The following is a 17,512-nucleotide window of genomic DNA, read 5'->3' as shown; positions in this document are numbered from 1 at the left end:
TCACTTTGCATGAATGGCGATTGCACGTTTTCCGTTTGTTTTTCTGTGTATTAATTTTGTTTAGGTGGGCTGTCCTAAGTGGGGTGACTAGCCACCCAACCCACCCTTCCCCCGCCCTCTGGATCCGTCCCTGATAATTGTACCCGTTCTTTCAAACTTCATCGCGGTTATTCCAACTCGTTCAATTTGTCAAATGCACTGGGGAGTTCTGCTAGAGTCGAATGATTAGGGAACGCGTTGTAGACCAAATTTCATCGTCGTTTATACACTCTTTTCCAACTCTGGGGTAAAAACTCAAATTGATCTGAAATACAGAATTTGAATGGGAGTTGAGAAAAACGCGGTTTAGCTGTCCACTTACGGGAATCTTCTTTAAGAGCAGCTTCCACTCTACGTTGTTGAAACAAATTTACTATAATATGGCAATTTAATTATAATTTTTATTTTACACCCATATTGCCTCTGTCCCTTCTTCTTCTTCTTCTTCTTCTTCTTCTTCTTCTTCTTCTTCTTCTTCTTCTTCTTCTTCTTCTTCTTCTTCTTCTTCTTCTTCTTCTTCTTCTCCTTCTTCTTCTTCTTCTTCTTCTTCTTCTTCTTTTTCTTCTTCTTCTTCTTCTTCTTCTTCTTCTTCTTCTTCTTCTTCTTCTTCTTCTTCTTCTTCTTCTTCTCCTTCTTCTTCTTCTTCTTCTTTTTTTATTGTTTGTGTGAATGGTAAACCTTCTAGGCTACTGTGATAGTGTAAATGATACCAATTATGAACTATTGAATTCATTTTACAATTCACAGCTATTGATGAAATGAATGAGTCAATACGTTTAACCTGCCAACGCCTTTAAACAATAAGGTCAATCACTTTATTTTTACGCCAATTCTTTCCTTAAGTTTTTGAGCTGGAGATACTAAGCGATGGTTTATGTGACGTTTGACGCCGTCTTTCATTTTTTCTTTAAAAACATCGCATTGGACTTTCTCAGTCGAGTTTCTTTAGAAGTATATAGATCTGAGCAAGAGATCAAATTCCACGAATGCTTAAAATCGCTTACCCCTATTAGCATAAAAAACACTCAGGGACACCTGCTGGAGCTGAATCATTTCAATCAAAAGTTTTCAAAATTTCTGAATTCCCCCGTAGCTTGAGAGCAAGCTCAACTCTAAATTTTCTTTTTTTTGGTCATCACCAATAATACACGGCAAGGATTTTCTGAATAACTTAAAGAGTGTTCTTTGCCACGTTTATGAATCTTTGAATACAAAATGTCGAGCGCTTTGGTCACATAGAGATTCTTAGAGCGTGTCAAAATGATGGAAACATGCGTTTTAATTTGCCATGACGTAATATTTGCCTCCTTAACTCCATAAATTGTCAATTAAAAGCTGATTGATAAGCTCTTCATTCAGTAGACTATAAGAAACGAAACCGATGAAACGATTTAAAATATTGTCTTTAAATTTCAAATTTTAAGATTTTCTTTTAGACTTCCGGATAACATAAATTCCCTACCAAGATTTGTTTTCTTCAATAGTTTGCCCTATTATTTTCATGCTAGCGAGTTGTACGCATTAAAATTGTCGTCTGCAACTCAAAATCAAGTATAGTTGGTGACATTTTGTTCAGCGACCTTTTTTGATGTATAAAATTGCATAGGTGCAGGTTTTATCGCTTAGAAGTAGTCATAAAGGGTTCTTCTACAAGTGCAGACACTGATTGTACTTTGCCGTGCCATCTATCTACAGTACGTATTTCTTTTAATGCTTGTAATCTGCAAATCACTTCTGGTAGGTCATAAAATATTCTCGAAGAGCATGAATCACCTTTTGCAGGATAACGCTCTGTTGCTATTTTTGTTAACTAAATATCCGACTGACTTATATTATACTTCAAACCTTGAATGAGTTGTCATTCCTGAAAAGCAAACAAGCCCGCGTCATTGAGCGTGTACAATGTACATACCTTTAAGTGTACGTGTGCACGCATAGAGTACTAAAATACTCATTCCAATAAAAATCTGGTCATGATTTTGTTATCGAGATATCTTCTTTCTGCCGTATAACAAAGAACTGATCCTTTTTGGCCGATTTGTTTGTGATATTTTCCGCCTCTTGTCACAGTTGTTTAGTAAGTGATCCAAAACTTTGTGAAAGGCATCTTCCACGTTGTCGCCTGTTTTGGCGGACGTATCTACCCAGAAACATCCATATTTGACCTGGAGGTGCAGGCTGACATGAACATTGAGCCCTCGTTTGTCCACAAACCTTGGTTCGCTCATGTTCGGTAGGTCAGATTTGTTTGAAACTACAATAACAGGCTTTTCGAAACATTTTGTTGAGGACTTAGTCGCGCGAATTTCATCCATGTAACGTTCAAGCTTTGTAAACGAATCATGCCGATCCAGGGAATACACTAATACTAAAGCGTCCGCCTTATCCATGGCTACCCTTCTCATGGCTGGAAACTCATACGTCCCTGAGGTGTCGATGATTTGAAGCTCACATGTCTTGTTTTGAAAAGCCAAATGCTTGACATGAAAGTCCTCCACCGTGGGAATGTGTTCTGGGGTAAATTTCAAATCAACAAGGCGATTGATCAACGAGGTCTTACCTACTCCAGAGTCACCAAATACGGCGATGGTAAACTTTTGCAGATAACTGTCTTTATCGTTTTCTTTTTGTTCTTTACCTTTTGGCATGGTGAACTGAGTAATTTCGATCTTGCCCAAGATCGTTCAAGGAATCGCTAGAGCGTAGAGTCACTCAGTCGCAGTTGTCAATAAATTTCGTCACTGACAGAACAACCTTAAGCGATCCAAATTCAGAGGAACAGTAGAAGTTCTTTAGCTGAGTCCAGGTTGCTTACTCTTTTGCATCAACATTCACCAGTTATATACGATCTCCAAGGATTAAAAGACTTTAAAAAACATCCAACCTCTTTCGTGGCGTGTCTATGACAGATATTTCTCTTCGGAAATGTAGTTCACCGCAAAGTGTTTCAATTTATAGGTGGCAGAACTTGCTGAAGCATAGCACATTGCGAAGCGCCCACATGATGTAGTGAACAATAATCAAATCCACGGCAATCTTTGTTTAGGGCCTAAAAAAGACTTTGAAAACAATCAAAGATTTGCATATGTCAGCCAGGAAGATTTGTACAACTACAATGTAGTTTGATCAAGCGATTAGTCTTTCGATTAGTCCGATGATCTTGAAAAAAAATTGCGTCTAATATATTACTTAGTTAGAGATATGATTACGGAATCATTGTCATTATGCAAAAAGCCTGACAAACCTTCATCAACGCGCGTGTTCCTGTCAATAAACTTAAGTTAAATTTCTCACGGTTTATTACAACAACCGGTCGATATATAATATTAACTACAATACGATTATTTAAATGAACTGCAGCAAAGCATTTGCCAGCTTTGTTTGTTTTTCATCCTAAAAAGGTTCTATTTATTTTATAGCTTTTCAAGCTATTTTTTCTCAGGGCAGGGAAAGCCTAAAAATTTTGACGAAACATTTAATTAAAAAATATCCAATCGGCCAGAACCGGTTTCAGACGGCCAGTGAAGTGGGCGCGCGCGTGAGAAAGCGCCAATTTATGGCAAGGCGTGTTTACTTGGAGAGACAAGCTATCCAAACTTAAAAAAACGATTAAATCAATTTATATTCTATTACTGAATGGTCTTTGCGTTTCGGGTTTAGCGAGAAATTAAAATTCATTAGAGTGCATAGATGTTGTGGTTCAATGTTATCCTTGCGGTTTAAATTCTATTTTCTTTTGTTTCAAACTCGTTATCATACATTACCATACAAAAAAACAAAAGGAAATAAAATTTAAATCAAGGATAAAATTGAACCACAACATAGACACACATTTCATCGCCATGGAGAAAAGAATGTTCTCCCATGATTTAGTTTGACGTGGCCAAAAGCTATTAGCTGACTGATGAGAATTGTGGATCGGTAAGACTAAAACAAAAGTCACATTAAAAAATGACGACAAGGACATGAATAATAACACCAAGAGAGTGAAAAGGGGCTCAGTAGCCCATTTATACTCTCTTGATAGCATCGATGTGAACAGGTGCATGCATACCTGAAATAAATTAATGGAAAAGAATGCAGAAATTAATTTTGCGACCATTTTCGAAACTCATGATCAGAAAAAGGTGCAAACATTAAATTTGCTGTTTTTTTTTTTAATGAAGTTATGCTCTCTCGGGCTAAAACTTCTAAATACTCTTGGTGAAGTTTTCAAGGCCGTTTAATACCTTCGATTCATCGCCCAATGCTGGCAAAATTATGATACGCGAAAATATACAATATTAAGTTCACCCATACAAGAACTTAAAAATGATATTATGTGTCTTTTATCTTTCCTTTCCAGCATTTTTTTTCAAAGTCATCATGTTATCTTGTTTGAGTGAAAAAGTATAATCACAGTGGTGACATGATATCAGATGTCCTTATCGGTTTCATTGTTTCAGATTATTGTTGGAACCGTCGTACCTCTATATAAAGATTGATTTATCTGATCCTGTTGTTTCCAAGCACCATAGTAGAGAGACAGAATGCCGTAAAATTCCGAAAATAAGCCCCTCCATGTATAAGCCCCTCTGAATATAAGCCCCCCCCCCCAAAAAAAAAACCCTCCGTTAAATCGCCTCTCTAAATATAAGCCCCCGGGGGCTTGTACTTGGAAAATTGCCCTCAAATACAAAGTAAAACAAAGCAAAAACGGTAAAGTTCCTTCCAACTTTAAGGCTAGCCCAATCGATTTTGAAACGCAAATTTCCCTCCGTAGATAAGCCCTCCAAAAATAAGCCCCTCAAAAAGGGCCTTTGAAAAATATAAGCCTCGGGGCTTATTTTCGGAATTTTACGGTAGTTGCCGATCATTGCGGAAGAGGTTATTTGTTTGTCTCTTTGTTTTGATTTGTTTTTTCTTTTGTGTATCCAAGCAAACGAATCCCACAATTCTCCTAGCTCAGCCTTTTGAGAAAGAAATGAGGACAGGTATAAAAATTTTGTTTACCAAGCAATGACGATTCATCCTCTTCCATCAAAAGTCCGATCAGTGACATTCAGTTGTCGATACTAAATTCGATTTACAGAATCTCTCCGAAGATTTTGCGGAAAACACTACGAACAATTTCTTTGAAAGAAGAAGTTGAAAGTAATGAAATGCATTTAGGGGGCATAGTTTTTTGGCCCGATAACTGGGAGAAATAAAATTAACAACTTTAAACCATGGATTTTCAGGATGTGCCTTTAAGACCGTAGGAGTTTCTTTCAACATTTCATGCAAAGCCGGCTTTTAGGCTGAAGGCCAACAAAAACATGGTCGCTTAATTTGTACGACCTTATTAGCAGTACTAGTGCGCTTAAAACTCTGGCTTTCAGCAATGTTTTAAAAAACACAGCAGCACGAATATTACCGATTTTTCGTCAGTAATAATTGTTTTGACAAAGGGACTGGCCAATGGCCATAATCTATGAAAACAGACTTACACAACTGCGTTAAACACGAAGAGATGGATTTGTTCTCAGTCTAGAAATATAGACATGTTGATAAATTGACAGTGCCCTAACCTCATTTTAATATACACGTGTGAGTGTTCTTTTAACTTGTTAGTAAAAATAAGGTTTCTAACAAGCAAATGACATCCCAATTTCCTCACCGAATATGTTTGGTTTTATACTTCGGGCCCGTTTTAAAATTCCGGAGCTGGACAACCTAAAATACATGTCGAATCTTTATATGACGGTACAAGATTAAAACAACTAATTCTCTAATCTTATGAAGTACCCAACAAAATTAAAAGAAAAACGTGCGTTTTCCGTAACGGCTTAAGAAACAAACGATTTTGTCATCCACGTTAGATCAGGACATAAAGAATGTTGAATAAATTTGTCCACGTCCTTTTTTTGTGTTAACTTTGCAGGTCACACACCCCTGGTTAATGCTTCAAACTGTGCTCGCGATACCTAGAGACGTTCTGCCAAAAAAAACTCCCTTCAGGAACTTACGCCTCCAGTAAAAGAAAATAAGGATCTCAAATTCCCTTTCAGTGTATTATGAGGAGATTACGTTTATAGCAGCAAAGAGCTTTTATCACCAAGATTATGGTTTTCTTTGAATAAGCTGACAGCCCACTGTTGTCTCATTCCTTTTCACGCTCGCTAGCTCCACTTTTATGGAGTATCACATTGAGTAAAAATTAAATCTCCCACCTTCATTTTCAGTTCCAACAGTCACTGCAGTGGTAGCCGATCTAGCTAGATGCATGGTAGAATCAACGAAAGGGGGGATTTCTACTTGGGTGAAACGTCAAAACATGAAGTGCTAAAAAGGGAAAAGAAAATATTAATTTGCCACGCCCTTAACTTAAGCTTGGGCGATTTACTAAACACTCAAGGATAGCTGCTAAATATTTTGTCTGTTGCTTAAGACAAATCGCACGTTTCTATCTTCCTTAGCAACCAACCTTGTCCCCAGGGATTTTCCCTTAGGTTTCCTTACTAACCTGCTCCACCGGCGCCCCCATTTAACAAATCGATAGATGCCATTTTTCTTAACGTGTATCTTCACCACAAATGGAGAAGTCGATGCAAACTGGAACTAGCGTGACTTATAATTAAAGGGCAAAGCAATACCAAGAGCTCATTCCTTCTTGGCAATACGCAGTCAAGCTCGTGCATTCGATTATATACTGAGGAATGCAGAAGCGATGAACAAACGCAAAAATCATGGCCCTTGCAAAAAGTCAAAGTATTTTAGGTGATTTTTCAGGCTGGAAAAGTTGACAGTCTGTACTTGCTTTTATTTACCCTTATTCGAAAAAAAGCGCTTAAATACAAGTCAAACAGTCTTTTATTTGGACATCAAAGGGACGGACTACGTGTCCCCATATTACGGACCGACTTTTGGAGTCTCTGGACCAAGTATCTGTTTTACGTGTATCTGTTTTGATAGTGTCCGATCTATTTCGGTAACGCCCTTTTTCTTTTTAAACCCACCCTCATCGTTGACCTTCTCAGTTACCATATGTAAACATGCATGCCTTCATGAATAGTTTGCCCTATTTATTTCAAAAAACTGAAGGTCGGGCCCGTACATACATGTATACTCTTTGAGGCGTCTATCGATCTTATAACCATGTTGTCCAACACGAACACGATGAACGTGCATCACGGTATCAAGCCACAATGGCACAGTAGCGAAAGAACCAAAAAAAGGTTCTTCCACTCTGTAGTCGTAAGATACAATCAAACTGATGTTTACAGCTCTCAGGGAACACTGGTCTGGAAAAGAGACAAGAGAACAAATTAAACAAGCACAACTGGTCGCTGCGGTTTGAATAAAACATGATATGGGGGAAAAGTTACTAAAGAATTGATAATGTTAGTTTTAGTGGTTTCCAGATTGTTTTGTGGAGAAGGCTGTTTATCTTTTGAAACTAAGTAGTACTTTCCTGCTTGTTGTCCTTTCTATATTTGTAAGAAGGAAGTGGCGCACCCAAGCTGGATTGAATTTCATTGAGGGAAGTACGACTTCTACTCTCTGGGTATAGGGAAGGGGGTGCTTGACCAATATCTGGTTTGAAACCTTGACCCGCCGTAAGACAAAAAGCAAACAAAGAAACAAACAAACATACAAAAAGACAAAATATTAAAACGCTGTTTGGGACGACACCCTCAATTTTATTACACTGTTTCGACTGTTTCTGCAAGCCGTCTTGATTTAAAGTCATTTATTGGTAATTGCTTTTGAATACTTGAAGTACAAAGAAAATTTCGAAAAGAAAATAAATCAACCGTTCTCTGAATACCCTGTTTATCAGGTTATAAATCAAACAGACTCGCGCGAAATTATACACTCTGTTTAGAACAGAGGGGACAAAAATCATACCATGATCAGCGTCAGATCCCCTTATTGGCCAGTCGGACTTCGCTTTACACGGACGCGGCGGGCCAGCTTAATACAGACACAAATCTGGAAAAGAAATATTTTGTATTTTCATTTCCTGAAAGCATTTTTACCATTAAATCGGAATAACCGATAAATTTTTCGCATTATAATTACTGTTGTCTTTGTGTTGGTTTGAAGGGTAGACGTCTCGCCTTTTGCTGGTACCAGCGTCACTGTTTACCCCTCTTTTTCGTTTAATACTGTACATTACCGATGACACAAGAGATGGGTTAAATAAAGACTAACTACTGCATTTTCCTTCGTATTCGATTCACTGAAAATGTTTGGGGAATACGCAGGAACTGGCATTTCCGGGACACTAAATTTAAAAGTTTTCTAGGGGGACCATGCCCCGGCGAGGCCACCCTAATTTGGAACGCCTTTGGTACTCTCAATTTTCTTCCCGTGTGTACACTTTCCAAATCTCACGCTACGCCCCTGCTATTGCCCCTTCAGCGTCCGTATTAACGGGGGTTGACTGCCCCCTACCCCGGGCTGCTACTTTTGAGTCCAGTTAATTATTAATTTTAGTTATTTATGTTTAGTTAAGGTAAAGAAAACACTGCAACAACCGTGTACGCATACGATCAATCTTGTTCCATGTCGGATCCAAAAAGATCGTGATCAGTCAAAATAGATTAAATTGAAAACGTTACAGTCAAGAAGACTTTTGCAGGGACTGATCAAACAACGTGAAATAGAGTTAAGTGGCCAGTCGAAATATCGCAGCTTAACTCCATTTCACGTTGTTTGATCAGTCCCTGCAAAAGCCTTCTTGAATATAACGTTTTCAATTAGTTATTTGGTTGACACAATTTAAACTCTATACGAGGGTGACGCTTCTTTATTCGTCGTAGATTAATCAATATTTTGATTACAACAGACCCTTATCTAAATTCTGGTTTGTCTAAGCTGCGCAATCGTATGCGCCACTTTGAGCAATCTTTAACCAGTTCTTCCCAGTTCACAGCCCAGCGAAGTAATCAAGAGAAATAAGTGGTCGAAGGGGAAACGCCCAGGTTAGCTTTTGAGATGGGTCGCATTTTACTTAAGTTATTTTTAGTGACTGAAGTCTGTTTCCCCGGGAAATGAGCGCGCACTTTCCTGGATTTTCTCCGAAAAATTAGGAGAAACAAAGGCGCACCATTTGAACGGTCTAAGAGCTTGAGCTGCTTGCACAAAATAGGAAGTCCTCTATACATGCCAGGAAAAAAGCGGAAATCGAATCTACTCGATTTTATAACAATTTGATACAAGTAAGTTGATGACAGGAAATTCTACAAGTAACGATGATTTGTGATTTGTGATTTGTCATTCACCCTCACGTATACTTTTCTCATATGAGAAATAAAAAGTACGATTTATTTCTGACTAAAAACATCCCTACAATATCGGACCATGTCGGATAATATTTTTCCTGTCGGTAGTCTGTAATTTTTTCCTCTTTTTGTCTGTACAGGTCAGTTATACTTCCGCGCTGTTTGTCGCTAGTCTGTTAACCCCATTCAGACCCTCTGTTTATGATGATGCTCAGTTGGAGCTTATTAGAGAGCATTGTAATTATCGTGACGCGCAGTAAGAGCCGGAGTGGTATTTAAGTTTTAAAGACCTATTTCTCATATATTGCATGTCCAAAATTCCAAAGGGAAAGTTAAACTACCGGAGTCAATGGAGGCGAGGAGGGGAGGGGAGGGGAGGGAGGGAGATTGGGTCAACTTCTGCTGGGTATGCGCTGCTTGCCTCTGTAGTACAGTATATAACGGACTTCATTATAGATAGCTTTTTCTCTAAAGAGTTTTAGATCATATCTCAGGAATCTCGTTCAATCATCTTTTGTTCAAATGTAAAATTATGCGCTCCAAATTTAGACATCATGTTTGTTGATGACCGCTACCATTTAAAACTTTCTAGTTGAGTACCACAATAGCCTCATCTTACCCCCATCCCCCACGTCTTACCCCCCATCCCTACCCCGGCCACCTTCTACCTCTAGACCGAGCCGAAATCCTTGATCATCTCATTAGTTATGATTTTTTAGTCTTTTATCCAAGTATCTTTTTCCAAACCTGGCATTTTGAAGTTTGTTGGAAAATGTGCAATGTCATACTACTTTCTTAAATAGGCACATACGTTCATCATTTAGGAATGATAAATGGCCCACCAAGAGTCCACAGAAATATACCGTAAACACCAGAATGTGTATAGCCTGAGGAGGTTTGTCCTCGCAAACTAATCATGGGAAACGACCTCAGTTATTGCTTTGTTGTGCAAATCGTGGTCGCTTTCCCTTCACTGTTTTTCGTGCCTATTCACTTAGCAACCTTCTAAATTTAGGATACCGTCACCATTGAAGATCACTTTCAGCCCCTTAACCGCGAGAAGGATAATAATATGATTTTTTAAGTTTTGGTTTTTAAGTATCAGATCTTTCATTTAATTCTGGCCAAACTTGTTTCCTCCTTTGCCCTGACTTAGTCGAGCCAAGGGAGACCATATCCTTACGGTCTCGCTTGTATTTTTTTTATGACGTCATTCGTTAAATGCACACTAGCATGAATCCCTTATCTTCTGAAAGTTTTTTGTTTTATTGCCTATAAGTTATTATTAACTGTACGTTTTTTTTACAGATAGGAGGGCATATCTGCTTAATATTTTTTTTCAATTTTTGAGACCTTACCAACAACAACTGAAAACTATTTATAAAATCTACTATACAGTAATTTTCTAAGTATTCCAGACTTAATAACTATCATTTGACTCATCTGGGCTAGCGACATTTCCTTAATTTCTAAGAATTTATAAGAATTCGACTTAGCAGTGATTGTGCAAGACCTGAAACAAGATAGTTCGCGAAACATGAAACTTGTTTGTGTTTATGCTTTGTGGCGTATACCTTACGTAACGTAACGTTACCCCATAGATGGCGGTGGAAAACATGCAAATAGTTACAGTTAGTCTATCTAACTTTTCCTTTAGCTTTAAACGACGAATGAAATTGTGTTTTGATAAGTAAAAAAAACCTATGGATTTAGCCATTAAAAAAGAACGAAATTAAAAAACAAAGGAAGAACTTTCCTGAAGAAAAACTAACCACATATACATACTGGCCAATATATTCAAGAGCGGCGACGTAAAAATTGCGATACAGATAAATCTCTCCTGATAGTTTTCATATAGCTACAGTGCAAGTCTATTTATAACTAAACTATCTCGACCCGCGACGGAATGTACTCAACAGAGGACTTCTTCTAAGCCAAGAAGAGTTTGTTTTTGCTGGCATCGATTGCGATCTCCGCAGATGAAAAGCGTCTATGAGGTCATGGAAGATGTCATGGACTCCCCAGGCCATTTTGGCTGAAGCTATTGTCCATAGAAAGCCCCACTCTTTCTCCGCTACGTATTTGGTGTTAATATGTTTTCCACCGTTTGTTGTTATTTCGAGTGCATGTCCATCTAAAACAACGTCTGATTTATTTGCTACAACCATAACTGGAACGTTATTGCCTCTTTCTTGAAGTATTTCATCCTGGAGCTGTTCTAAGCGTTCGAATGAATGTGGATTGTCTAATGAATAAACAAGCACAATTGCGTCCGCCTTGTTAATCGCAACCCGTCTCATGGCTGGAAAATTCTCCGTGCCACAGGTATCTATAATGTCAACCTGGTAGTTTTTCTCCTTATGGACAATTTGTGTGGAGTAAAAGTCCTCGATTGTCGGCTCGTAGTCATTGGAAAATGTCTCTCCAAGGAACGCTTTACACAGCGACGTTTTTCCAACTCTTGCTTCGCCAAAAACCACGACTGTGAACATTTTCAGATATGCTGAAGTGCGCTTTTTCGGTCTGTCTTTCGTTTGGTTCTTCATGATAATGCCTTGGAAGATGATGTTTTCCTTTTTGAGCAAAATGTAGTTAGCAGAAGCTTTTTGAGGATACAAGCTCGTGACCTCCAATGGTCAATGGATTAGAGAGATGCTCAGTACAAGATTAAAATGGTGAGGCAGATCTTCCTATGTGTCCAACCAGAGAACGTTTTTGTGACTGAAATCACGGTATCGTTGATAAAATCTTATTCCTTCGAAAATCGCTTTAGTGTTCTTTCTTCGTATGGGCAATTTGTTATTCTAGTCGACCTAACAGAACTCGCCGGCTTATATAAGTAATTAAGCGCGATCTGCGTCAGGTATTAAATTCCAGAATTCCGTAGTACTTTGTGGTCATTATGTTATCAACCTTCGGAAGCAGCTATCTAGAAAATCAAACAAAACGATTACTTTACATATTTGCGTAACGTCGCCCCCAGACATTTCCCCACGCACAGGAGGAAGCTATTTTAGCTAGCAGGTGGGTGTGGGATAGTGTTATGTTTTCATACTCTCGTATAAGGGTATAAGCCTGCGAGAGAAGACGCATTTTTCGGCTTAGGAATCCATGTGTCAGTAAATTGCAAAAAATGCAAGGCTAAAGTCTAATCACACAGCTAGAATATTTTCTGTGATCTTTGATAGGTAGACAACCGAGGTCACGGTAAGATGAAAGTCAAGTTTTGTAAATCGCCTAGCCAAATTGGATACCAAGAATTAGGTTTTTCTTTCCTTTTATATTGACATAATTTGGAGCAGCGTTACTCACTATTAATAGTTATACCAGGAGCTTGTTCAGAAGCCCAACCGACTCAAAAGCTGTACGGTAGTAGCATAAAGTCAGTACCCCAAATTGGACTATTTATAAAGAGAAAACAAAGTATGCTTCAGTTTTGAATAGTTCTGCGTATCGACCTTAATGGTAAAAGATACAAAACAGAACAAAAATAAAAATTGCAACAATAACAACAAAAGCAAAGCAAGAAACTAAAACATGCACGAATTAATCAAAGATATAGATATCGAACGAGGAAGCATACTGCAATAAAGCTAGATCGAAAACTTTGAGAAGACAAATGACATACACTTCCGTTTAGGATGAGGACAAAGTATTTTAAGTGGTAACTTATTCCTGACAGTTACCGGTATTTGTGGACTTTAAAATAGTTCATGTAAAGTTCTGACTTCCTTAAGCCTCCTTTGTAGGTGACAGGAAATATGTTAAGAATTAGCCGATAAATTTAGTGTACTTTTAAAAACGAGAATAGTCATTCATTTGGTAAGTTACTTCTTTAATTAATGCTCCATAGAAACAGAGCTAAACAGGTGACTTGCCGCGCACCCGTACTCTAAGTTTTCCTAAAGAGAAAGAGGCCATTAGCTAGAGCAAGCGTTTTTTAACGGAAGCCTCAGAAGTACATTAATCGCGGGATATTATTATTCAAAAACATGGATCGCACTGCAAAATACGCCCTCGATCTTTGCAGGCTAAGAGGCCATGTCTTTAGTTTCCGAAACTGAACAGCCTGGATCTGCCAGTCTTCAGGACTTTGGAATGTACCCACCTTTAATAATAACGTATAGAACTCAGCAAACATTTAAGTATGGAACTTTCTTCTCAATTTAGAGGCGCCCATTTTTTTAGTCATTGAATGTTCGTCGAGGTAAATTAGGTGACGCAACAGAATTGGATCTAACGTCGGTTAACATATTCAAAGAATTTTCGGAATTACCGTAAAAAAGGTTAAGAAAGCTGTAGCTAATATGCACTACTGTACCAACCAAAATGAGTTTATTTCCGTTGTGATTGGCGTATACAGGTATAGGACTCTTCAAGTTGTTGAAGATTACCTCACCTTCTAATCCTGTCATGGATATCCCGTCATGGATGCAGAACGCATTTACTCTATTTGAAAATGCACGATTTAAGTGCAAGCCTGAAGTTACTGGAGGTCGCCAGTATTAGAAAAGTTAAAGAGAAAGAGGGGAAGACGTAAAAAAAAGAAGGAGAATGTATTCATGCAAAACAAAAATTAATAAATTCACACTTGAAAATTCCCTACCCCCACCTTAACTTTCTAATGGTCTGCTCCTTCGCCAACCGAAGGCATTGTGATCAGCTTGTTTCAGTTACGGAGGCCATAATGATAAGTGTACACTGAATCGGAGAGAGCAAAAAAATACGCAGGATGTCTACTCGTTTACCGGCTCGATTTAGGGTGGCTGACTTATATTGCGCGGAGCACCTCCGGTTTCTGTGTTTACAAAGGGTAACACTGGCCGTTTTCATGTCTTTTGTTATTACTGAGTACGTGGAATAGAAGCTGAAGACTTAATCATAACTTTACAAGCTTTGAAAGTAAACGTGAAGTGTTAGCGTTTAAGAAGTTGTTAAATTTTGACTTTTTCCCACTGCCTAAATATCGGTTGCTCTTTTGAGCCACAATATTTTAGAGTTCATCGAATCGTTGATGTTGTTTTAACGTTGAAATCGTTAAGGTCAAGATACCGCTATTATACTCCATAACTGATAAACATATCTGTCTTTTTTTACCAAATCTGGCGTGGCACCGGCTAAACATAATTTGGTTGATTGTTATCAAAAACCCTTTTCAGAACGTGACATAGGCAAGTCACGTCCAGTAGAGCTCAGATAAAACAGGCACACACGCAAACAAAGGATGTTGTTCTTGGAGTGTTTATATAATTGAAATGCGGCCTCTTGAGATCACGAACGCTATCGTTAGTTGGTGTAAAGAACATATTTTTTTTATAAACAACGTAATTATTAAACCTGCTATAATAAAGATTGCTGTTTTATGAGATGAAGGCTATCGAAAGGCTAGCTCTCTAGCCAAATAAGTGATATTTTTGGCCAGCCAGCAGTCATGTTATTAATTTGCTCATAAGCTATGTGTCATTCGTCAGTAAATTATATCAACTTGTTATATATTAATCTTCAAAAAAAACTGGACAAAGGGTTAATGTTGTTAAGAAGAAAAATTCATAAGAACTCTCGTTTTTTTTTTGTTTTTTTTTTGGGGGGGGGGATAGCGCCTTGATAAGGCTTTAATTCTAATCTTTCAATAAGCATCCTTGCCACTTTAAGCTAGGAGTCACCCCCCCCTCCCCCCACCCCTCTGGAGAAGAAGGACTCAAGACTGAAGACTCAAGTATTTCAAATCTAGAACTCGGCTATCTGCAATGTTCCTTCCAAAAATGATAGGTACGAGGGCTTGGGGGTAGACCACATTGTAAGTACTAAAATTTAAACTAGTAATGCTAAATACCGATTTTATCACCTTAATTCTTATTGCGTGCGAACAGAAACGTGGTCTACGAATTACACAAAAGTAAACAGCAGTCAATTGTAAGATTAGCTGTTCTTCAAAAATAGATGACCTTCTTATCTATAGGTGCATAAATAACGATTATCATCCAGTCCAGTCGTCACATCTACGTTTTTAAAATAGCAGGCTCCCCCTTATTCGTGATAATTTTAGTCACCTTTGTCATGCGAATGCAGTAGAGGCGAAAGGAAGGTTTAAAACAATATATACAAACATTAGAGGAGAAGGACTGCATTATATCTGACAACGAAACAGCAAAATATATAGTAGTTTGTTAACGTCAGATACATTTATTCACTGGATCCCCAGGGCATTTTCCTTAAGGAAAAGCCCTGAAGCAGAGGTTCATGTCTTTACTCAATAGCCGACTGCAAAGCTACCTATACTGGTCGACATATATATTTATCAAATGAATTGCGAAAAGAAATGGCTTTTTCAGTCGCCAGGTTTCTTGGCGTTTAGGACTGGCAAATCATGAAAAGAGCAATTTTTCTGATATCACTGAACTGCCGGTGAATTGACTCCGATGAAAATGAGCAATATCAGAATAACTTTTCACACTGAATAGGACCTAATCTAGACAATCTATGGTATCCTCTCTTAAGGCCAAGATGAAACTATCACAATCTGTTATATAATGTACTAAAAGTCTAATTGCCCACTCCCTCCCATAAAAATAAGAGATTGTAATAGACTGTTCACAGTCCCCCATTTTCCCGTAAGATCCTCGAGATCACGCGCTTTGCCCGTTACGGGCGGCCGTCTTGGATGCAATGAGTAGGAAAGAGCTCGATCATGACGATCTTACGAAAAAACAGTTTAGCAAAATACAGCTGTTAACTTTTTTAGACTAGATTGCCTGGATTGTCATAAGAAACCTGTGGATCAATTTAGGTTTAGTGCAGTATCTGCAACGTACGTATTACTACATTTAATTACATATTTAAAAGGATTTTTTTGAAGCTCGATCAAAGCCCGAAGGCGAGTGAAACTTGCTGTTACTCGTGACGGGCGGTGGGAACTGATATGACGGATGATGGTGAAAGGATTAAATTTACTCGGAAAAATTGAAAAGTTATTGCTTCAATATATGCAAGAAAAAAGCTGAAGGAGTGGACAAACAGCAGCAACAGCGACAATAACGACCTCCTCAACGACATCTTCCGTTGGTCCAACCCCTTCCCCTTTTATATACCACCGCTCTTTTTTCAGGGGCGGATCCAGGATTTTTTTTAGGAGGGGGTGCACTCGTCTCTTGCTCTACTTCAACACCAATAAACCACATAGTTTTTTTTGGCAGAATACTAGTTGTATTAGAAAACCGCAGGTCATCTCGGGGGGGGGGGGGGGTGCGCAGCCCCTGCACCCTCCCCCTAGATCCGCCCCTGTTTTTTTTTACAGAGAAGGTACCTTTTGCATACTTTCTATTAGACTGCAAAACAGTCGGTTTTTTTCTCTCCCCAGTCTCACTCTCTGTTTTCAGCCTCGTTCCAGACCTTTTGTTTGACTGCTCGCGCGTACTTGAATACGCAAAAATACGGACTGTTTTGCAGTCTAACTTTCAAAACTTTGCAGTCTAACTTAACAAAAAGTACCTTTCACACACCTAGTTACCAATCTTTCTTGTAGTCACCCAGTTTAGAGCAGTTCGTCTCTTTTAAATCCTGTAAATGTAATGCTTTTAAATATGAACAAACCACTGCAGGCCGCGAGCCAGTTTTCTTTACTTTGTCAAAAGCATAAAATTCGTCGGTTTGCTATTTATTTTATAAATCATCTTACAGATCGAAATGACAGATTTCCTTACTTGAACTAGAGAAGTCGCTACCCTTTTATGTACCTGAACCTCCCAAAAAACCCGAAGCGCCTCTTTCGGGCGAAGCATTCCGCCATAAGCCATTACGTAGGGTACCCAGCCTGGGAGGAGTGGAGTTGCCATTGCAACGTTTACCTTGAGATTTGGTGTTTAGTTGCAGGGGCTTAGGACCCAGAATTAAATGGAGAAAATGCATTTCAGGCATTATGCCGCTTTACAATGTATACCTTTCATACTAATTGTTTCTGCAGTGACCTTGGTTCATTATCATAGCGCTTCTCGATCATCCTGATCGTCGTTAATCATGTATTCGGACATTTAAGTGTCTACGTAGTACATTATTTACCTCTTTAACCCTTTCAGATTCAGAAGCGGTCAACGTACTTCCAACTTTCGACCAAATTTCTAAAGTTCATCTTGTAAAACGATGTTGAAAAACAATTATAGCACACTTAATGTGAAATTAATGCTAAAGAGAAAAAACTTTTCATCCGCATACTCAAACGCCATTAGAAC

General features: G+C 38.5%; 2 protein-coding genes across 2 annotated transcripts; both read right to left on the bottom strand.

Moving 5' to 3' along the window:
• Positions 1–469: 469 nt before the first annotated feature.
• LOC140928353 (ras-like protein) lies at positions 470–2,802 on the bottom strand. Its single transcript, XM_073378092.1, has one exon. It carries the CDS (start codon positions 2,685–2,687, stop codon positions 2,022–2,024), a length of 666 nt encoding a protein of 221 aa, XP_073234193.1. The 5' UTR covers positions 2,688–2,802; the 3' UTR covers positions 470–2,021.
• Positions 2,803–10,529: 7,727 nt separating this feature from the next.
• On the bottom strand, positions 10,530–12,072 carry LOC140928352 (ras-related protein Rap-2a-like). The gene has a single exon (XM_073378091.1). It carries the CDS (start codon positions 11,831–11,833, stop codon positions 11,174–11,176), a length of 660 nt encoding a protein of 219 aa, XP_073234192.1. The 5' UTR covers positions 11,834–12,072; the 3' UTR covers positions 10,530–11,173.
• Between the last annotated feature and the right edge of the window lie 5,440 nt (positions 12,073–17,512).

This window comes from Porites lutea, chromosome 2 (assembly GCF_958299795.1).
Source record: "Porites lutea chromosome 2, jaPorLute2.1, whole genome shotgun sequence".
NCBI lineage: Eukaryota > Metazoa > Cnidaria > Anthozoa > Scleractinia > Poritidae > Porites > Porites lutea.
Note: the sequence above shows the minus strand (reverse complement) of the source record. Positions and strands in the feature narration are given on the sequence as shown.

Excerpts from the sequence above, each read along its gene's own strand:
- LOC140928353 (XM_073378092.1), bottom strand. The coding sequence starts at position 2,687 with ATGCCAAAAGGTAAAGAACAAAAAGAAAACGATAAAGACAGTTATCTG.
- LOC140928352 (XM_073378091.1), bottom strand. The coding sequence starts at position 11,833 with ATGAAGAACCAAACGAAAGACAGACCGAAAAAGCGCACTTCAGCATAT.